Raw genomic sequence first — 23,205 nt, 5'->3', positions numbered from 1 at the left:
TTCATAACTCCAAACTAGAGACAACCCAAATTTCATCAACAGGAATACAGATAAACCAAGCTGTGCCATATTCAGGTTTGAATTTAGACAAATATAGAAATAACAAAGTATCTAGAATGCCATTCTGAAGCCTAGTAGAGCACCATAACTTACCAGCTGAGTCAGACATAAAGGTGGACTCAACAGCTGGGCATTTAACCTGCTCCTAGCCATCATCAACTAAAATTAGCCTAGAGTCTTAGAAACGGGTTAGCACAAGCTGAAGTTCTAAGAAGATTCACATTCCTTTTTTAGTTATGCATGTCTTTAAAAACCCAATGACTTGGTTTCCTATTTAAGTTTAACGATTTGGTGTAATTATGTGAGATATTGTTATTTTACTTTGCTATATATTTTGATAATTTGAGATTATTTTTCACTTCTGATCTTTTAAATTACATAGTTATAATCCGTGTTTATCATTTATTAAATCCTGTCCTGTACAACAAAGAGGTTACAGTGATCTTAATTTTTTTACAAGATGTTTTATTTGTTTTGATTTTAATAAGTTAAAATTATATATACAAAATTTTCATAGATTTTTTTTTTTTTTTTTTTTTTTTTGAGTTGGAGTCTCACTCTGTCGCCCAGACTGGAGTGCAGTGGCCGCTCCCGGCCACCGCAGCCTCCACCTGCTGGGCTCAGGCGATCCTTCCGCCTCAGCCTTCCGAGTAGCCGGAATTACAGGCATGGGCTACCACGCCCGGCTGATTTTTTGATTTATTGTAGAGATGAGGTCTCGCTGCCCAGGCAGGTCTCGAACCCGCGGGCTCAGGCAATCCACTCACCTCAGCCTCCCAAAGGCGCGGGATTACAGGCTGAGCCACCGAGCCCGGCTTTTTCATAGATTTTTAAAGTTTGGAATTCATTGTCCAATTTCAGAAACACAGTACATTTGTTTCCTACTTTTGTTAGTTTACCACCATAAATGGATTAACAGTAAAGCTTATAGGTCCATCACATCTGAAAGCCAAAACGTTCTAATGAAAAAATACCTCTTAAAAAGTTTTTTGGTTTAGAAAGAAGGTGGCATTTTGGGAAGCTAGATCATCTTCCCACAGGCCTACTTCACAGCATTCAGCACAGCTCAGGGGATGGAGGGATACACAGAAAGGCAGGCCTTGACCTAGGGCCAGGGTTGCTATTCTTTGCCCCTTTTTATCTCTAAGAATAACTAAGATTCATGCAATAGTTGCTAAAACAGAAGGCAAGTCACTGAAATGCAGTGAAGAGCCTAGATCAGATTGTTTGGGTCTAAAGAAAGTAGTCTTGATGACAGAGAAATTGAGAAAAGGCATGGTGTGGCTACACAGACCAGAACCAACTACCACCCTTCCAGTCTCACACAGAAGCTTACCTAGGTCTCTTGCTGTGTGGGCTGAGCAGAGAGACATCAAGACAGTGAGCACAGGTCTTCCACAGCTCTCCACATTCCTAAAAGGACCTGAGTCTGACTTGTTATTGGTGATTTTGGTGATAGGGCAGGGGAAAGAAGCTTTCCTAACAGAAATTTCTTGGGCTCTACACTGAGAAATGTCCTGTGTCAGAACTTGAGTATGCTCCAGCTGGATAAGGGGTCTGGTAAGAAATTTGGCGAGACCTACAGTTCTCTACTACAATGTAGGTTTGAGTGCTTGATGGAAACAGTTGATCCTTAATGCAACTCTAGAGCAAAACTCCTCTTAGCAGGCTCTGTGTCACCTCGAACACTGTAGGCAAGGACTTCAGATCCTCAAAACAAGTATTTGAGGACCATGCAAAACCATTTTTTAAAAAGAGAAGACCAAGGGGAAACAGCGGTGGCCAGAATAACAAGAGTATCTCTCTGTAAATATGACTTGGTCTCTTTTTTGGGCCCTAAACTTTCTAGACAACTTCCCACTAAACCACACCTACTTTTTCAGAATGGGTATAAAAATCTATAATTTGCATTAGCTAGTCCAACAGCCTGATTTAAATTCATTTTTAAATGGCCTGAGATGTTTTCAACTGCTTACCATCAGAGGGATAGAATATCTAGGAAGAGAGTTGAATTTCTGGTTCCTTCCTGCTCTGTGACACATAATACCTCCACAGTCTTCTCTGACATGTATGTTATTTTCCCTCTGTTTCCTTTCTGACTGCTCTGAGCATAATAAAATAGTTGTACTGTGAAGGATGGCATTCATCCCTTTCCTAAAGCAGGGTTTTTGTCCTGCCAAGAAATTATTTCACAGGGCCCTAAAACGTACAACTAGATCCAAGTAGTTTACCTGGCCTTCTGAGATTATTATGGTAAATGGAAAGTTCATCCAGTTTCAAGTCCTGGCTCAATATTGTGCTAAATCTACATGCCACAGCAACAGGTTATATCCCAGACAATGAGGACAGATCACATTCTATGCATTGTGTGTTCTAAAAAGAATTGTGTATAAACCAAATTTTTCTGAAGAGTTTAAATGTACAAGGCAAGCCAACCAACCAATCAACCAATCCCTTTGTCCTTCGGAGGACTTCTGTGGTTTTTAAAACAATCATTTCCTTAATTTATGTATTTGCCTTGCAAATCCTTATTATTATATATGATGTTTTCTGGAAGAAAATTCCTCCTGAGCTAACAAGCAAAGCAAATAATACCAAATAACTGTATGTCCCCTGAGGTAGTTTTCTCCTTCAGGCAAAATTTAGATTGGCAGAGCTCCAAAAGGAAAGAGATGCTTCAGTGTCTTTGCAGAGACCAAATCCCATATGTCACCAGAAGTCAAGATGCCCAATCTATGACTTATTATAAAATGTGAACAGAGGAAACAGTTTAAGACAGACCATTAAAAGACTCTATTACACTGAAAGATATTCCTAGGCACTCAAAATCTCGTGTGTGTGTTTGTCTGTGTGTGTGTGTGTGTGTGTGTGTGTGTGTGGGTGTGGTGGGAGGGAGGGCTGGGGGTGTATCTTCAAATAAATAGAGTGAGACGCCAAGCAAGAATATACATTTTAATAAATATTTAACTGCTTTTGACATTCTGAGGATTATAAGTGTTTATAAAGCAAACTTGAAATAGAAATTGGATATTTACCTAAGAGATTGAAAAAGTCTAGGGATCAAAGGAAAAAGTAATGAGACCTCTGTATGGGAAAAGTAATACCAAGGGACCAAGGAATGAGTAACAGAGCTTAAAGCCTCTAGCCACCTCTTGTTTACATTTGACAATGTAAGTCTACAATCAGCTTTTTTTTGTTTTGCAGAGACCAGCCACACCTGTGTATTCTCAATAAAAAGAAAAACCAAGTTCATGTTTCAGTTGAACCACACTATGAAATACACTTATATAATGAAAATTAAGGATAGTAGGTTTTAAATATCAGGGCCAATTTTTCTTATTTTACATTTACCAAAAGAGAACAGTGTTATTCTAAGATCAATACTTTCATTTCAGCTACTTCTTTTCCAAATTCTGGTTTCTTTTTTTTTTTTGAGTCGGAGTCTCACTCTGTCACCCAGACTGGAGTGCAGTGGCTGCTCCGGGCCACCGCTGCCTCGACCTGCTGGGCTCCTGCGATCCTTCTGCCTCAGCCTTTCAAGTAGCTGGAACTACAGGCGCACGCTACCACATCTAGCTAATTTTTGATTTATTGTAGAGATGAGGTCTCGTCAAGTTGCCCAGGTGGGTCTCGAACCCGCGGGCTCAGGCAATTCACTCACCTCGGCCTCCCAAAGTGCTGGGATTACAGGCTGAGCCACCGAGCCCAGCCCCAAATTCCAGTTTCAAAGGGCTATATAAACTTCCAAAACTCATTCAAAGACCTTTTATAAGTCAAACGAAAGGGCAAAAGCAATATAATTTACCTACTTTTCCTTATGGGTCATCAGGCTTTCTTACTTACAACAGCACCTTACATTTAATGAGCTAAAATCACTCTAAGTGTTTTGCATAGATTATCCCATTTTATAGATGAAGAAGTTGAGTTTCAAAGAAATTATAACTTGCCTAAGGTCAGAAAAGTAGAATAGTTTGAGATTCAAACCTAAGTTCTCTTAATACTACATTTGTCTAACTCACCAGTATTTTTTTTTATCAAAACAGTTTATACAGATACATGCAAAAAATCAAGAAACTAAAATATTTTTTATTTAAAAATTTTTTATTTAATCATTCCATTTATTAAAGTTCTTTAGTAGATATATTTCTCCCTATGTAGTAAGAATTAAACATTCTAATAATTATCTTTCCTTTTGATGAACCTGGAAAAAATATTTTCAACCCATATCATATAAAAAAGCGAATTTCTCTAACAATACAATAAAGCAACTGAAAATCAGTAAGCTCAACATTCTCACAGAAAAATGAGCAAAAACCATGAGAAGGTCACAGAAAACAAAAAACGTACAGATCTGAAACATACAAAAAGACACTTAACTTTCCTCATTTCAGAAATGATCATTCCCTAAGAACAGTGGCTTTGTTTGTTCATTACTGTAACCTTAGTATCCATGGCATTAATCGGGGTTCAACAAATATTTGTAGAATAAATAATTATAATTATCTATTATATATATGCATATATGTATATATATTATATATATATATATTAGAGACAGGGTCTAATTGTGTTGCCCAGGCTGGGATGCAGTGGCATGTTAATAGCTCAATGTAACCTCAAACTCTTGGGTTCTAGCAATCCTCCTTGCCTCTGCCTCCCAGAGAGCTGGACTACAGGTATATGCCACCACTCAAGGTTAATTTTCAATTTTTTTGTAGAGATGAAGTCTTACTATATTGTTCCAGCTGGTCTCGAACTCCTGGCCTGATGTGATCCTCCTGCCTCAGCTTCTCAAAGCACTGGGATTACAGAGCCACTGTGTGGGACCTTGAACACATTCTTAAAAACCAAGGTCAGGAACTGTACGTAAGCTAAGTATTTCTATCATTTGTGTGAAACATTTTACACATAATATTGGTGGTTGCATTTGAGGAAAGAAAAGGAGCAGCTAGCATGAGTGGGAGTTAAAATTTGCAAAATATATATCCTATTAGACTTCAGAATTTTAAATCACAAGAATGTATTACCAATTCAAAATTGTAAAAAGAATCAACCCTAAAGTAAGCACACACATATGCGCATGTGTATGCATTTATTTAAGGGTTGCAAAACAATAGCCCAATTAATCAAAATCAGTCAAAGAGCAAGAAACCAAAAGAACAGGAATTAGCCTGTATTGTTATGTGGGAGGAGAAAAGAGTTGTATAGTACCTTTTATCTAAGAAAACAAGGAATATAGTATATCTTTGTATTGCTCATATTGACATTGAAATAACTGGAAATATTATTTTTAAATGGTTACCTTTAAGAGGAGGGAAAAACCTATAAGGGGACAAAAATTAAGATTTTTTCTATATATACCTTGTTTTGTATTTTTGATTTTGTAAATATTTAGATAACTATTAAAAATTAAAGCAGGCCGGGCTCGGTGGCTCAGCCTGTAATCCCGTGCTTTGGGAGGCCGAGGTGAGTGGATTGCCTGAGCCTGTGGGTTCAAGACCCTCCTGGGCAACTTGGTGAGACCTCATCTCTACAATAAATAAAAAAAAAAAAAACTAGCCAGGCATGGTAGCACATGCCTGTAGTTCCAGCTACTTGGAAGACTGAGCAGGAAGGATCACCGGAGCTCAGCAGGCGAGGCTGCGGTGGCCAGGAGTGGCCACTGCACTCCAGTCTGGGCGAAAGAGTGAGACTTCAACTCAAAAAAAAAATTAAAGCGAAATAGAAAAAAGGAATCCCTAAAACTTGAAAAGCAAATGAAACAACTCAATCTGTGTAACAAGTTAGTAATTTTACCACAAATAAAAGAACCACTGCAAATGATATCCATCAAACACAACATTTGACTATACACCCCTGATTGATATATTCAAAAATAGAAGGAACTAAAAAGAAATACAAAACTCTTTTCAACAGTCATATTGTTAGTAGCAGTATTTGTATGTGTGCATATGTGTATGTGTCATAAACACACATATAACAGAATAAAGAAAACAGGTGATTATATTAATGTCATTAGGAACCATGAGGTACACATAAAATAAAAGAAATTAAGGAAAAATACCTGCAATTCGGAATGTAAACTGGAAATATATTGGTATGAGCTAATGAAGTATTTTTTCTTAAAAGGGTGGGGCAGTGTCAGCTCTCTCCAATGAAAAAAACTAAAATTACAATGGCCAACCCAGTAGCAACGAGCAGCCTTACCATTTAAATTGTTATTTCTAAATATCATTTCCCACTAAAATGAAATAGCTGACTCTGTCTCGGGCAGGAAATATACAATGGAAGTCTGAAGCATCTCCGCCTATCAGAAAGCAAGGCAGCTATCAAAGGTAAAGGAGTTATTTTATGCAAAATTATACCTTCAAAAAAATCAGTTAGGATACAGGAGCCAATAAGGAAAGACTCTCTCTGACCCAAGAAGGGGGGAATACTGTAACAGATTTAAACAAATCCAACCCATGGGTTCAAATACTGCCTTTGGAGGATGTTAGAGAAGCAACATATATATTATAAAGAGGTAGTGGACACTCTTAATTATAGAAGAAGTTCAGCTAATAAATGTAGATGGAATTACAGAATTGAAACACCACTATTTTGTAGCTCTAAACGTACAAGGAATAACAGAACTGAAATACCAAATAGAAATTTTGTATTTCTATTTTGTAGAAATAAGTATGGAAATCAGGTGCAGTAGCTCACGCCTGTAACCCCAGCCATTTGGGAAGCCAAGGCAGGAGAATCACTTGAGACCTGGAGTTCAAGACCAGCCTGGGCAACACAGGGATGCTCCATCTCTACAAAAAAGAAAAAAATTAGCCAGACATGGTGGTGTGTGCCATAGTATCAGCTACTCCTACTTGGGAGGCTGAGGCAGCAGCAGCCCTTAGGGCCCAGGAATTTGAGGTTACAGTTAGCTATGATTGTGCCACTGCACACCAGCCTGGGCAACAGAGCGAGACACTGTCTCAAAATAATAAGAAAATAAAAAAGGGTGGAGACATAGGTAGAATCATTAGGTGGAAAGGCTGTCGGGTATCTTTATGATGGATGTGTCAGACTGACAATGACTAAACCCAAGTAACAATCTCATCATTACAGAAAGAAGGACAATCAGACAGCATATGCCCTCTGACTGGTGTAACAGGAGGTATGCCAATGATATGTGTACCTAGGAAGTATTTTGTGCCAAAAAATTTCAAACATAAATCTAGCCATGCCTCTGTATATAACCATCAATCTACAGGAAATTCAGGGATAAAAGAACACATTAAATGACCAGCAATATCCAGACTGTGAAGTATTCTACAGGACAAATGACCAGGTTTCTTCAATAAATAAATGGCAAGAAAAAACAGAGAGGAAAGAGAAAAACCCAGAGATTAAAGAAGACTAAGAGACATACAGAACAAGTGAACTATGTGCAACTTTTGTATCCTTATTATTAAATGACATTTTGGGTCTGATTACTAAATGACATCTATGAGACAATCAGGGAGACCTGAATACTAACTCAATACTTAATGATAGTTAAGAAATTATGTGTGATAACCGTACTGAGGTTTAAGGGAGGAAAAAAAAGAGAGCCAGTGTTTCAAAGATACATACTAAGTTCTTTAAAGATGAAATGAGTGATCACTTTGGCAGCACACATACTAAAAACTGGAGTGATGCAAAGATTAGCATGGCCCTTGCACCAGGATCATATGTAAATTCATAAAGTATTCCATATTTTTAGTAGGAATAAATCCAATAAATCTTTGTATAATACAGTGTCCATACTCTTTAACAATGTATTGTGAACTTGAAAATCACTGCAAGAGTATATATTAAGTGTTCTCATCACAAAAAGTAAGTACATGAGTAATACAAATGTGAATTAGCTCGATTCAGTTATCTCATAATGCATAATACACATATTTCAAAACATGTTGTACAATATACACAATTTTTATCTGTCAATTAAAAATCTATGTCCTGAAAGAGAACAAAGATAAAATAGTATATCATGGATTTGTTTTAAAATTACAGAAGATAATGGATGAGGTGGTTTAAGGATGAAAAACAGTTGGGCTTTTGATAAGTATCAAGGCTGAAGGATGGGTATAAAGGGTTCATTGTATTATTCTCTCTACTAGCATGTTTGAAAACTCCATCATAAAAAGTTTCAAAATGGGATTATACATCTGAAAATACATTTATTTTTCTCTTCATACCTCAGGAAAATTCATTAGCTATTTGTTGTTTTGTTGACTCAAGCATAGCTTTGCTTCAATTATGACTGCCCTAGAAAAGTGCTCTCATTTACCCACAATAATCATTCATCTAGAATAGACTGGAACAAGTGCTTAGAGTCAGGTGAAAGTTTCTCACCATCATTTGTTTACAGGATGCTAGAACTGGAAAGACTCTGTGGCTTTCCTACTATTTAAAAGAGCTCCAGTCCCCGTTTCCAAAAGAGCAATTCCTCTTCCATCTGCCTTTAAAACTAAGGCAGGAAGAGGTGAATGTTCTACGGAAAGATGTCTCATAGTTTTCCTGGAGTAATTCCCGGACATAAGCTTTGGCAGCTCAACCTGGGACTGTGAAGGTACTTATCATGAATCTAGACTCTTACTGCCTTTTTTTCTTCCTTACATACACCAAGCGACCCCGTGACCTACCAGCTGGTTAGTCCTAGATACGGTTTTTAAATTTGAACACTATTTACTTGATGCCTAGTCCCCACCTGCTAAGTTGGCACTCCCTCTTATTTGTTAAATCTCCAAATGTATTTTTGTAGGAGAGACTGATGTCACATGAAATCAGAATGATCTGCTGGTTTTCAGTCTTCCGCTTCAGCTACTACTGTTCAATTTGCCAATCCATTCCAGGTGTCCAGTCTCCACTGGTCTCTGACAAGACACCTGCAGTGTCAGGACTGCCAACAGCTTCCCTACATCACAGAGTGAAGTGGTACCCCCACCTGACCTTCATGCATCTTAAGAGTATCAAGCATTTTCTTCCTTTACTCCTCCTTCCTCTTCATGCTTCTTGTTGCCTGCTCCTTTATCCCTAGTCCTCTCCTCTCCAGGCTAGTTGAGAGGGACTTGCATGCATGTTAGAGCTAGGCCCCACAGGAGAGCAGCTTGAAATTCTAGTGATACTAGAATTTCTTTTCTTTTCATTCTTTTCATTGCAATCCTTGACTTTCCAGGGCAAGTAAGTACTCTGGACGGGGTAGAGAGGCAGGTGAGAGTTTAGACTCACACAGTCTTCAGAACCACTGCTATCTCCAGCTTCCAGATCCAACCCAAATCTGGCTAGTTATGGGCAGGGCTCTTGCTCTTTGCTTAGGGCTCCTGGGTTCGTTGAAAATCAGAGATGTGGGCAAGCTCAGTGGCTCAGTCTGTAATACCAACACTTTGGGAGGCTGAGGCAAGTGGACTGCCTGAGTCCGAGGGTCTGAGACTAGCCCGGGCAACTTGGCAAGACCTTGTCTCTACAATAAAATAAAAAATAGCTGGGTGTGGTAACGAGCATCTGTGGTTCTGGCTACTCAAAAGGTTGAGGTGGAAGGATTGCTGGAGCCCAGAAGGTCGACACTGGGGTGGCCGTGTGTGTGCCACTGCACTCCAGCCTGGGCGAAGGAGTGACACTCCAACTCAAAAAAAAGAAAGAAAGAAAGAAAGAAAATCAGAGATGTACTTTAAGTGCCCCTAGTCACTACATGACAAGGAGTTACCCCATGGGTGATCATCTACCTCTGGGTGTAGTGACCTGTTACTAACTCTATGCCCTGACCTAATGAAGTCAGATCATTTGTCCCATATCTGTAGGGACTGTTTCAAGACCAAGGTGATTTTATGCTTCTGAGTTAAATAATTTTTATTCACCACTAACAGCATTTTCTCAATATAATCTTACTTCCTGGAAGATATTTTCTTAGTTTATATTTCAATCTCTTTGTTAAACTTCAACTCACCAGGGTATTTATATTCCTTGAATAAATTCTCCAAGTGTGAGAAACAACTGTTATTATATTCTTTTCCCTTTGGCTACCTAATAATTCAAAGCTAAAGCAGTCATGAAGAGTGAAAAACTAAGCAATCATCTGGGGTCCTAATCTACTATTTTTAGCAAAATAAACCTTTGAGACTTTTAGCTAGATTTAATATAGAAGGCTTCATTTAAGTTAATATAGCAAATGCAAGAAAGTTCATCAGAACCCTATGAAAAAATGTCCCTATCATATTTCTGTTGTAAGAAATTCTTCCCTATCTCAAATTTATATATTTTCTTCTATGTATTTAACTTTTGCCCTTTCAGATGTAATTGTTTCATTCATCTAGAATTTATATTTGTGTATATGAAATACAGCTCCATTTCTTCTCATATTAAATGACTATCCAAGCCCCATTTACCAAGCCATCCATTACTTCCTTCACTGATCTGTTATACTAGCTCTAGTATATATATCAGGTTCATGCATATGCATCTCTGGGGATTTTTCCTTCATTGCATGGGTCAGTCTATCTCTTGCACTAAAGATTTGTCATCAATCTTGACATTAGGAAATGTCTTTCCTCCAATCTGGTTTTTGAGGAGTATCTTGGTTTTGTACTTAAACATATATTTCAGAATCCATTTTCCAACTTCTAAGAAGGAAAGATGTGGTTTTAATTAAAATTACATTGAGTCAAAAGATTATTTTGGCAAGAACATCTTTATGACAATGGATTTTCCTTTCAATATGTATGTTTTATTTCTCTCAATAAGTTCTATTATCACAGTATTTTGGGGGCAAAGATTTACATTCCTAGCCGGGCTCGGTGGCTCAGCCTGTAATCCCGTGCCTTTGGGAGGCTGAGGTGAGTGGATTGCCTGAGCCCGTGGGTTCGAGCCCGCAGCGAGACCTCATCTCTACAATAAATCAAAAAATCAGCCGGGTGTGGTAGCGCATGCCTGTAATTCCGGCTACTTGGAAGGGTGAGGTGGAAGGATCACCGGAGCCCAGCAGATTGAGGCTGCGGTGGCCAGAAGCGGCCACTGCACTCCAGTCTGGGCAACAGAGTGAGACTCCAACTCAAAAAAAAAGATTTACCTTCCTAGGTATGTGACTTTCTAAAAGCTACTTTAAACATCCTCCCCACCCCCAGTTTTAATTGTAGTTTCTGTCTGTTGATGGTGCTTAGAAACATAATGAGCTAATTCTGTATACAGCAGCCTTGCCAAAATTTATTACTCTAATAATTTCTATGGGTTTTCTATGTAGACAATCATGTCATCTGTGGACAATGACAATTTTGCTGATTTCTAAATTGTGTGTGTATGTCATGTCTCTGGCTATGGCCTCCAAATAATAATGAATTTAAAAAGATGAGAGCAGGCATGCTGTCTTATTCCTGATATTAAAAGAACTGCCTTAATATCTCATTATCAAGCAGTTTGTTTTAACTTCTATTTGTGGTTTAATAAGATATCTATTATTCATGAATGACTGTTTAATTTTTGAAATTTTTTTTTAATTTTTGAAATTTTTATCTACTGGGTTGATCACATGGTTTTCTCCTTTAATCTATTACTGCTATTAACATAGTGAATAACATTTACAGAATCATAACATGGATCCTAGTTTTTCAGATTCAGACAAATTTGCTCTACATTAGTATTATTTACACTGCATCCAGTGATATTGCTGAAATAAACATCACTATCTTTACCAAATATAACAACTTGGGTAAAACTGCCAGCAAAGTTAAGAGATTAGAGCTCAGAATAAATTTCATAAATTAGGTCCAATTGTAGAGAACTGCTCTTATGGAAAGTGGCCAAGACAGCAATAAGCTCTGTAAATATGAACCTGACTATGGAATGCTGTTGGCTCATCTTCCACAAAGCAACTCGATATTTTCTGGGGGGGGGAAGTGCCATCAAAATGAGGGTGGTGAGATTTTAACAGCTTCCACATTAAACTTCTGTTGCACAAATGATTCCATGGCTAGAAAAAAAATGGTTGAAATCCTTGTTCTATTTTATCAATAAATTAGGTAAGCTGGAATTGAATACTTTCTATGTGAACTATAATTGTAAGATTCTCTTTTCCCATTTAAAAATACACATTCTCTTTCTAAAAAGAAAAAAATAAAAAAAATTCATAATCCATTTACTTCTCATGTCTCCCTTCCTAAAGCTACATGTGTATTTTTCAGAGGTAACCGATGGTATGGGGTGAGGAGAAAATGCAAGATTTCTGTGGGAAAGGTAAATAAGCAGTAAGTAAATGGTTTTTCAATATTAAAGAAAACAAATATACGATGAGATCAAATAAAATTTTCACATAAATTTTAAAGATAAGCACAAGACTTCAAATAAATTTCTTGGTCACGTCAAGTTGATCTCTTAGAACTGTCACAATATTTGCTTGTTTTTCTAAAACATTGCCAAAACTACTATCAATACAAATTATTTTTTTTAATTTTTTTATTTTAAAGATGTGGGGTACAATTCAGGGTTAGGTATTCAAATGTTCATTATGCAGATACCCTTGTTGATGAAGTGTGCCCCTCCTCCCCTGGCAGTTTCCCAATATTGCCAATCCTTTTTTTACAGTATCATGATAATTGTTCAAGGTCCACTTATGAGTGAGAACATGTGATACTCAGTTCTTTGTTTCTGTGACAGATCACTCAGTATTATAGACTCTAAGTCCATCCAAGTTGCTGTGAAGTACATACAAATTATCCTTAATATCAACATAATAATTGTCTTATACAGATGACTTATAATGCAACTTCAAGTGCAGGCAAGAGAGAATTTATAATGTTGAATACTCCTAAACTTTTCCCTATTCTAAAATTAAACTTTTAAATTATGCATGCCATATGTTCTATTTATTTGATTAGAAAAGAACTTTATTTTTAAAAGGAGGTTTTAAAAAAAATCCCTATGAAAGCCACTTTTTAAAAAAAGGAAATTGTTTTGTTTTCCCTCATATGAGGCTGCCAAAAATTTTCTAAGTTTTCTTCCTTTGCTTTGAATAACTGAACAATATCACATTGCATTTATAGGCTTAGTAAGCTACACTTTGTTCATCAGTTTAACTGTTCTGGTCAGGTCATTACCTAGCTGCATTTCTTTGCATTCTTCCTTAGTGACCTGTCCAATTTCATTTTTTGAACAATTTCATCTTAACTTTCACATGTGTACCATTCTGGGTTTGACTTGGAACACAATATATAAATATGGTATAATACAATTCTGTCGAGTGCAAAATAAATACTGTCATGATTATCGCACACATAACAAAAGAGTTACCAGGTCCGGAAAAGCAGGAGAGAAATCACCCCTACCAAAGCATATGACAACATGTAAGCACAGTGCTCTTCCTGAGAGTAATAATTGTATTGAATAGTTGTATGCTTCTTTGAACTTTCCAAAGATTTCACCTATATTCTCACAGGATTGACATGATGCATGTGTTGAATAGTTAAAAGTAGTCTTCTCTTTAGAGATTGGTAGGCCTGCCAGGTTACTGTTAGGTATTTCATGTTCTGAACAGAATTTAGTCCTGAACTCCAAAGATGCTGATAGTAACTGCAGAGGGAATCAGGTAAGTCACTCATTGCTAGTCATATAATTTGTGATAGTAAACTCCATCAAAGGATAATCAATAACAAAAGAAAAATTGTTATCTAGCTAGTTACCTAAAATTCACTGCTCTCTTAAAAATAAGTACAAACTAAGACATTTTTGTTAACAAGGAGAGGATACAAATAAATCAGAGAAGTGATGGGTACATTTTTTCCAGAATAGTTGAGACCAGTTGTGCCAGAATCATGGTACAGAAATGGGCTTAGAGTTACACGATCTACAAATATTAAACAAAAAGTTATTTTGTAGAAATTAACCATTAATAATTCTCTAACCAAAAAGTGATTTTTACAATGGTAATAGGATATATCCTTCACTGATAATTTTGTAAAACATTTCACTATATGAATACCAGCATGCACATATGGCACTGAGTCTGTAAACTTCTGCTGAAACCAGAGAACTGTGGTATCTGTTACGTCTCATTAATTTGGGACAATCACTAGGACTAAACCATCAAGGGGATAAAAACATAACTGATGTCATCAGATAGTATAAAATGGTTATGTTCAGCAAACCCTGGGTCTTAATAAAAGTCTTTGTTTAAATTTAACTAAATTGTGTCAACAAGCTAGCAATATTACCATTCATTCTTAATAAAACCAATCAGAGGATCAAATGACCAGAAACTAAAATAGCATTGGGAGGCAGAGTTATAAAACATGTATGATGAAAAAGGGAGCCCAGCATCAATTTCAATAGTTAGTTCCAAATTACTCTTCTAAATCACCAACTACAGGATTTATATGTACCCCTAAAAACACCTAGCTGCTAAACCCAAGTTGTGTGCTTTCTTCCTACAATTACACATGATAGTCTCTTAAACAGGAAAGGAAAAAGCACTCGTTAAATCCTTTCTTTGAGTTGACACAGCAAAACAAATCCCCAGTAGAGGGGTGGGGGCGGTGAAGAGAAGGCATACTGTTCTTTATGAACCCAAATTCACTTTATCCCCAAAAGGCAGCAGGGATAACTGTTGAAGGCTATCTTACCTGTGTTTTTTGATGCCATTGGAGAGAGCATCTCCACCACCACAATCTTTGCCTTCAGACATTCTGTGTTTTCTACTGCTCAAATGCTCTCCTTCCTCTTCTAAGGAGTGCGCTGTCACTGCTTCCAATCTACTCAGGGACTGTTCCGACTCGGAATCTGTGACAGAGTAGGTTCATAGTTAATGAATTGAACTTGGGTGCGAGGCTTCAGTAACAATGGATACCTCCCTTAATGCCATCAGGCTTTGAAACTTAAGCAGCCTACTTTGTCCTTCAACAATTCATCCGTTAACTAGCTCCTCAGGGATTTCAGAGAATCTGCACCCAATAAAGTGGATTTATGAGACAGAGGTATGCTTCTGTAAGCCTACAATTAAGCAGATCTTACATAGTAAAAGAAATTGTCAAAGATCGTCCAATTATTAATAATATTTTTTGAGTTGGATTCTCACTCTGTCACCCAGGCTGGAGTGCAGTGGCATACTCACAGCCACCCCAGTGTTGACCTGCGCAGCTCCGGCAATCCATCTGCCTCATCCTTCCAAGTAGCCGGAACCACAGGCGTGTGCTATCACACCCGGGTATTTTTCGATTTTTAGTGTAGAGACAAGGTCTCGCCAAGTTGCCCAGGCTGGTCTTGAACCCATGGGCTCAGACAATCCACTCGCCTCGGCCTCCCAAAGTGCTGGGATTACAGGCTGAGGCACCAAGTCCGACAGATCATTCAATTCTTTAAGAAATCATATGCAGCAGCTGCCTCTAAAATGTCATCTTTATCTTCCCTCTTAAAGTATCTTAAGCATAACTTCCCGAAAAAAACCACTCAATTTTTAAAACTAACATACAATGAAAAAGCTGTAGTAGCTAGTTGTCCTTATGAGAAGTTTTTATCACATCCAATACTATAGACACAAAAGTGAAGGAAATTTTTTAAATACTTTAAAAATACTGTTTCCAGTATGATATGATTTAAATCCTCAAGAGTTAAAGCCTGAAGTGTCCCTACATTACTTGTCAGGTAGGCATTCTTAGGATGGAAAGGCTATGTTCCCAACTGGCTAGATATTCAGAGTGGTGCCATCTGCCTTTTGGGGAACAGCAAGACAACTTTTTGTACATTATAGTATCAGGCACTTTCACATTCTTCATCTCTTTTGAGCATCTCAAGAATGCTTTGGTGACAATGAGGCAGGACTGTGTGGTTATTAATAAGTGAGCTGGCAGGGCATGGTGGTTCATGCCTATAATCCCAGCACTTTGGGAAGCCGAGGTGGGAGGATGGTTTGAGCCTAGGAGTTCAAGACCAGCCTGGGCAACATAGTGAAACCTCGTCTTCACAAAATTAAAATTTTTTAAAATTAGCTGGGTATAATGGCACAGGCCTATATTCTCAGCTACTCAGGAGGCTGAGGAGGTAGGATTGCCTGAACCCAGGAGATCAAGGGTGTGATGAACCACTGTACTCCAGTCTGGGTTACAGAGTCAGACCACAGCTCAAAAAATAAAATAGGCTGGGCTCAGTGGCTCAGCCTGTAATCCCAGCACTTTGGGAGGCTGAGGCAAGTGGACTGCCTGAGCTTGTTAGTTTGAGACCCACCCGGGCAACTTGGCGAGACCTCGTCTCTACAATAAATAAAAAATTAGCTGGGTATGTTAGTGCATGCCTGTAGTTCTGGCTACTTGGAAGGCTGAGAAGGAAGGATCGCCAGAGTCCAGCAAGTCGATGCTGGGGTGGCTGTGAGTATGCCACTGCCCTCCAGCCTGGACAACAGAGTGAGACTCCAACTCAAAAAAAATAAAAATAAAAAATAAAATAAAATAAATAAATACATACATACATACATACATAAAAGTGTGCTAATGGTCTCATGGCTTGGGAATGGGCAAACCAGGATTTGAACCCAGATTTTCTAACTCCTTATTTAACATTTTATATATTTCAGTTTAAAATGATCACTTAGCCAGGTTCGGCAGCTCAGCCTGTAATCCCGAGCTTTGGGAGGCTGAGATGAGTGGATTGCCTGAGCCTGTGGGTTTGAGACCCACCTGGGCAACATGGTGAGACCTCATCTCTACAACAAATAAAAAAATTAGCCGGGCGTGGTAGTGCACGCCTGTAGTTCCAGCTACTCGGAAGGCTGAGGCGGAAGGATCGCCGGAGCCCAGCAGGTCGAGGCTGCAGTGGCCGGGAGCAGCCACTGCACTCCAGTCTAGGTGACAGAGTGAGACTCCAACTCAAAAAAAACAAAAACAAAAACAAAAATGATCACTCAATCTCCACAAAGCTTTAAATGGTGCATGAGTTTTTGTTAAAACAGAAATTCAAAATAATCTAAAACTTTCCATCTTAAGCAGATGATAATCCATTCACTGGTCTCTTAGCTCCGAGAGAGACACTAAGACACACATTCTAGCAAACTTCCTATTAAAATACATTTATTGACAATCTGCTAAATTTGTATTATAGCTAAACTGGTCAGGAAATACAATGTTCTAGTGCCTTCTTTCCTCCCTACATTCTGTAATTTAGCAAAAACCATAGCACTTTATTGTTATCACATCTGGTCAATTCAAAAGAACAAGTGCAGGTTGGACAATACACCTGAAACCTCTGAATGATATGTTACATGCAAAGACAACTTTAAGGTTGGGAAAGTTATTTTTATTTCCTATAAATATAACTTTAATGGAATTTCTGAAAATACAGTTTAGTTCTGTCATGTGGTATAACAAAGAAATATATTTTAATAACAAATTTATAGAGGTGTGTTTTTCATCGTCAATTTTGGCAGATAGAAATGGTTACTGAAAACAAAGACAACCTGAATAGCTACTAACGGGCTCAAGTTCCTGTTGGAGGAAATCAGTTGATAAGACTGTATTTACAAGAACCATTTCATAAAATAGAAAATCACTTTTAACATAATGCTAAGCTCCCTCAAAAAAAAATCACGGTATCGTGTTAAAACTCTAAAATATAAGCAAGGAAATAATTTCTCTCTGCATTAAAGAAAGACCAGTCAGATTTAGGAAAGCAGTTATATGAACAAACAAGTCTGTTTGGGGCACATAAGGCAAAGAGGACACCAGTCAGTTTTCTGGAGTAGGCAGAGGGATGTCAGGAAAGGCTGCAAAGGCGAGATGGTAGACCAGCAAATCTTATGAAAATGAAAACGGTGCTAGGGCAGAAGGGAGAGACATGTTCCAAGGGAGCAAAAGAAACCAGGCCTGACTCAACAATGATGACAGCAGTCTTGGAATGATGAGTTGAGGGTGGCTTTTCACTTCTATATTTAAAATTTTATTTCCTATGGAAAAAAACTAAGATTTTAAAAGTCAAAACAACTTTGTCTCTATTGGCTAGTACTATTTAAGATGTGTTATTAATTTATAATTTATTTCTTTATTTTCTTTTTTGAGTCACCCAGGTTGGAGTGCAGTGGCATGATCACAGTTCACCACAGCCTTGACCCCCCTGGGCTCAGGTGATCCTTCCCTCTCAGCCTGCCGAGTAGCTGGAACTATAGGTGCACATCACTATGATCAGTTAAATTTTTTTTTTTTTTTTAAGAGATGAGGCCTCACCATGGTACCCAGGCTGGTCTTGAACTCCTGAGCTCAAGCAATCCTCCCACCTTGGCCTCCCAAAGTATTGAGATTACAGGATTACATGAGCCACTGTGCCTGGCCTATTTATAATTTAGATGTCATAAAAACCAAAAGGCAAAGAAGCAAAATACCTCAAGCATTTATTAAACCTGGCTATGTGCAGGATATTGTGTTCACAATTTAAGAGATATAAATTGCAAGATAGGGACATGGTCACCAAAACAGACATTTTTTTTTTTTTAACAAAAAGCAGATACACTGGAAACGTTAAACAAGAGGCAGCAAGAGCTTCTATGAAGCAAAGACAGACTTCTCAGAACAAGACTTCAGTTTAGTGAATACACAAGCTGAAGACCTACTGCCTTCATGGGTATCAGTCACTTTAAGAACACTTGCAGGGGGTCCACTGCCCTTGCCCTGGGTCACGCTATCAGTTGGCAGTATAGCCCCCTTGTCCTTTGCGGCTAGCGGCACTAGACTCACTCCTTCTGTCCCTTCCTCTTGTTCACTGCTCTTCTCCCTGGCTCGTTGCTCTTCCACTTCATCCTCCTTCTGCCTCCCCCACTCCTCTTCATCTTGCCCTCAAGCCTTCTTGCTCTAATATAACCAGGCTATCCCCACCTTTTCCCCAGAGGGCTCTGACAAAGGTCACTGATGACCTCCACATTGTAAAGTCCAATGGTCATCTTTCAGTTCTCATTTTGACTTCTCTACCACACCTGCTTAATTTGTTCCCCCCTTCCCTCCATCATGTACAAACAAGGCATGTAGATGCAAAGAACCATGAGACCCGGTCCCTGCCCATGGTCCACAGAGGCAGGCTGCTTTATAAACAAATGAGTACATTTGTCAGGTACAATAATACAAGTCTGAATGGGGAGAGTGGGCCATCAGTCAGTTTTATAGAGTGGAGGATAGAGTGCCAGAAAAGGAATGTGGCTGTTAATTGAGCCAGAACGTTGACAAGGAGTAAGAGTTCCAACACAGAAACTGTTCCAGGCAATAAGAATGACATGGCCCAACACAGGGAGAACGAAGTAGTCAGTAAGGCACTGGAGGAAGACACAGAATGCGGGGTGGGGGCTACTAGGTAGAAATAAGGCTGTGAGTTGGTCATGAAACTATTCAGGATAAATAAAAATCAAAAGCAGGCAGTGGGACAAAGGGAATATAAAATGACGCTAGGAATGAGGTTGTATCCCAGAACATGCCACGAGGTTCTCTGTATACTTGCTGGAATAAACCATAACCTCTGAGTTTAAGTTTCAAAGGCAAAGAGGGAAATATAATTAATTATATGATTTGCAATGATCAGTGAGATAAAAACCAGCTGCTTAAAAACAAAAGCTCAGTGATTTCTAGTACTATGAATGAGAGATGTTAAATATACACATAGTGTGAAATAGCTTGGGATCCCACTGTTGGTAATAGGGAATCATTCTTAATAGATTATGCCTTCATAGCCTTGGTCACGCCCCTCTATCTCCAGTATAGTTTCATGTAAAGATCCACAGTTCTAGAGATATGTAAATTTAAATATTTGTGAGTTTATATATTCCCATCTAGTACCAAAGGGATTCAGGTGATCTAACTCATAATTATATTTTATAGAAAAAGTGTCAAGCCAAGCACACAGTCTCAGTTACTTGGGAGGCTGCAGCAGGAGGATCATTTCAGCCCAAGAGTTCGAGACCAGTCTGGGCAGCACAGCGAGATTCTGTCTCTTTAAAAAAATAAGTGTTAGAATAACACTTTTTAAAAAGCTATCTGTTACAAGATAAATTGTCTAGCTTACAGAGAAGCACTGAAGGTAGACAGAATCTTTATCATGTTTAGCTAAATAACAATACACAGCCACTGTGGAGGTTAACCAATCAAGGTCAAAGCTATCCAATGAGTAATTTTCAAGTCTCCATGTAGAGTAAATCAGTGCCTCCAAGGTGATAATTCAATCTTAAAACTGAAGGTTTTCCATTTTGCTCACACATACAAACATAAAAATATTACTAAGCAATATATGGATGCCTTAATGGAAAGCATAAACTAATGGAAAGCGTGTGTTTCAAGCTTCCCATGTGCTGGTTACAGTGCTCTCTTACTGTAGTGTAAGGGCACAATACTTGTGTTTTCAAAACGAACAAACAAGGGGAGAAAGGAAAGGAGGAATGAGGAGTTAGTGCTTCACAGGTATGGAGTTTCAGTTTAGTATGACAAAAATGTTCTGGAAACAAGTGGGGTGACCATTGTATAATAATGTAAACATACTTAATCCCATTGAATTGTACACTTAAAATGACTAGGTGAAAATCATGTTACGTATATTTTACTGCAACAAAAGCAACAACAAAAAACAAACAAGCAAGCAAACAAACAACCTGTCTCAAAAGCATAAGAGTTCTCATACTGGATGCAGGAAGGAACTACATTCTGATTCTGTTAATTATCACCTCACTATCAGTAACAAAAGATAACCACATGGGAAACAAGACTGGTTGGTTTTTCTACTGTCATATTTTTTAACGCAGCAGAATTTATTTTAATAATGTACATAGCTAGATTTCAGACGTCAACTTTTCATTATTCTTTTTATTTCCCTGCTGCATTCTCCCCTTACATACATACACATACATATGATAAGCAAAGTCACTCAAAAATTTCAGGATACTTCATTGACCCCTGAAAAACAGAGCAGCTTGGCACAGTGGTTCACACCTGTAATCCCAGCACTATGGGAAGTAGAGGCAAGAGGACTGCCTGAGTCCAGGGGGTCAAGACCAGCCTAGACAACTTGGTGAGAACTCAACTCTATAAATCAAAAAAACTAGCCAGATATGGTGGTGAGCACCTATAGTTCCAGCTACTTGGGAGACTGAGGTGGAAGGATTGCCTGAGTACAGCAGGTCAAGGCTGTGGTGGTCATGAGCGTGCCACTGTACTCCAACCTGAGTGACAGAGTGAGATTCCAACTCAAAGAAATAAAAACAATTAAGGATTTATGAAATATTCCTACATTATTTAGTAAACTTTTGATGGACAATTAGGAAAAATCTGTGTAGCCCTGAATAATGATGGGAAATGGGTTTCGTGGTATATACTTGTGAGTTTGTTTATTCTGACCTAGTTACAAAAGAATTCAGATGACTTAACTCATAATTATATTTTATAGAAAAAGTATCAAGCCAAGCACACACTCTCAGCTACTTGGGAGGCTGAGGCAAGAGGATCACTTGAGCCCAGGAGTGGGAGACCAGCCTGAGCAGCATAGCAAGACTCTGTCTCTTAAAAAAAAAAAAAGTGTCAGAATAACATTTTGGAAAATGTGTTATATTTTACAGATAAATCATCTAGCTTACAGAGAAGCACTGAAGGTAAACAGAATCTTTACCAGATTAATTTCGCAATGAAAACAGTAGTATTGGCCAGGTGTGGTGGCTCAAGTCTATAATCCCAGCACTTTGGGAAGCCGAGGCAAGAGGACTGTCTGAGCCCATGGGTTCGAGACCAGCCTGGGCAATATGGTGAGACCTAATCTCTACAACAAATCAAAAAATTAGCCAAGCATGGTAGTGCATGCCTGTAGTTCCAGCTACTTGGAAGGCTGACATGGAAGGATCGCCTGAGCCCAGCAGATCGAGGCTGCGGTGGCCGGGAGCAACCACTGCACTCCAGTCTGGGTGACAAAGTGAGACTCCAACTCAAGAAAAAAAAAGAAAAAGAAAAGAAAACAGTAGTATTAATAGAATGACTAAAAAAAAAAATCCTTTGAAGATTTTTTAATGTGACGAGTCTCCAACAGCCCAGATCGTTAAAGCTCTGTCCATATTAGACCTTAGAATTATTTTAAACACATTCTGATTGAACACAGTCCCATTTCTCATCAAAATAGCATGAAGGCCAATGGCTGTCACTGGGTTACTGTGACCTCAACTTTACTCTCGAATTAAGAGGATCCTGACCATATCCTACTTTTTTGAGTAAGAAAACTTTTCAAGTGCTGATTTGTTAATTTTTTCCTATTATTAAAAGGCTGAAAGAAAAGGTCAGAAAGTTCACAGTATAAACATGCCAACAATTCTTATAAGTTATCCTGATAAACATTTTTTTAAACATGACCTTTGGAAACCAGCCTGAGAACAAATAGTACAAATGAGCAAGATGTGGAAGAACCATGGACAGTGTCCAAGTCAGTCTTCCTCCTGTTACTTAAGGTTAACAGAAAATGGCCAGGAAATGCACACACATTCAGTTTAATATCTTTATTGTTTATGGTTTCCCACACACTAGGCATGTTCTAAAAATATCCAAGGTAGAACTTAAAATATCAGTGCCAGATTTTTATTTAGCCTTAAGGTAAAATTGTATCAACTCAGAAACAGCACAGTAAACATGAAGAACATAAAGAAAATAAATACAACCTATCACATTTAAAGTAATTATGAACTGAAAATCATGATGAGTCCAGAGGGGGTTGCAAAGAGACTGCTACAGTAATTTACTAAGGAAGCGACAAAAACTCTGAAACAGAGTCTTGGCAGCAAGCAACGAGAGTCAGAGACATTCTAGACATAGCCTCTCTGAATGATGTCCAAGGTCAAAACTAGTCAAATGGTACAGTGTTGCTTATGACAGAGTTTCTTAAAAGTATTGGCTTGTCCCCAAGTAACTAAGTCTATTATTATTTTATACAAGTTGCAAAATCTGCACATGTAATTGAAGATGAAGAATTACACAAACCATAGTATGTGGGCTACAAGAAATATTTTTCACCCTCTGTCTCTTTATAATTTTTAATGATCTGAACAACAGCTCAGAAAAGTTTGCACAATAACCTGGCACCCTCTGGGTTTTTAACAGTGAACGAATTTCACTTGTGCAAGTCAGAATCTGATACCAAACAAATGGTGACAAC

The 23,205-nt window shown here is 38.2% G+C and overlaps 1 protein-coding gene across 3 annotated transcripts in view; it reads right to left on the bottom strand.

Annotated features, from left to right (window-relative positions):
• Window positions 1–23,205, bottom strand: part of OSBPL1A (oxysterol binding protein like 1A) — a 200,318-nt gene that overhangs the window by 52,902 nt on the left and 124,211 nt on the right. For all 3 annotated transcript variants that reach the window (XM_008069370.2, XM_021718229.1, XM_008069374.2), the window contains one exon: window positions 14,688–14,844. In XM_008069370.2, coding sequence (XP_008067561.1) covers window positions 14,688–14,844 — 157 coding nt within the window. The remainder of the gene's footprint in view (window positions 1–14,687; window positions 14,845–23,205) is intronic.

Source organism: Carlito syrichta, unplaced genomic scaffold (assembly GCF_000164805.1).
Source record: "Carlito syrichta isolate Samal-C Ts95f unplaced genomic scaffold, Tarsius_syrichta-2.0.1 Scaffold311970, whole genome shotgun sequence".
In the NCBI taxonomy this organism is placed as follows: Eukaryota; Metazoa; Chordata; class Mammalia; order Primates; family Tarsiidae; genus Carlito; species Carlito syrichta.
This window is presented reverse-complemented; position numbering and strand designations above follow the sequence as displayed.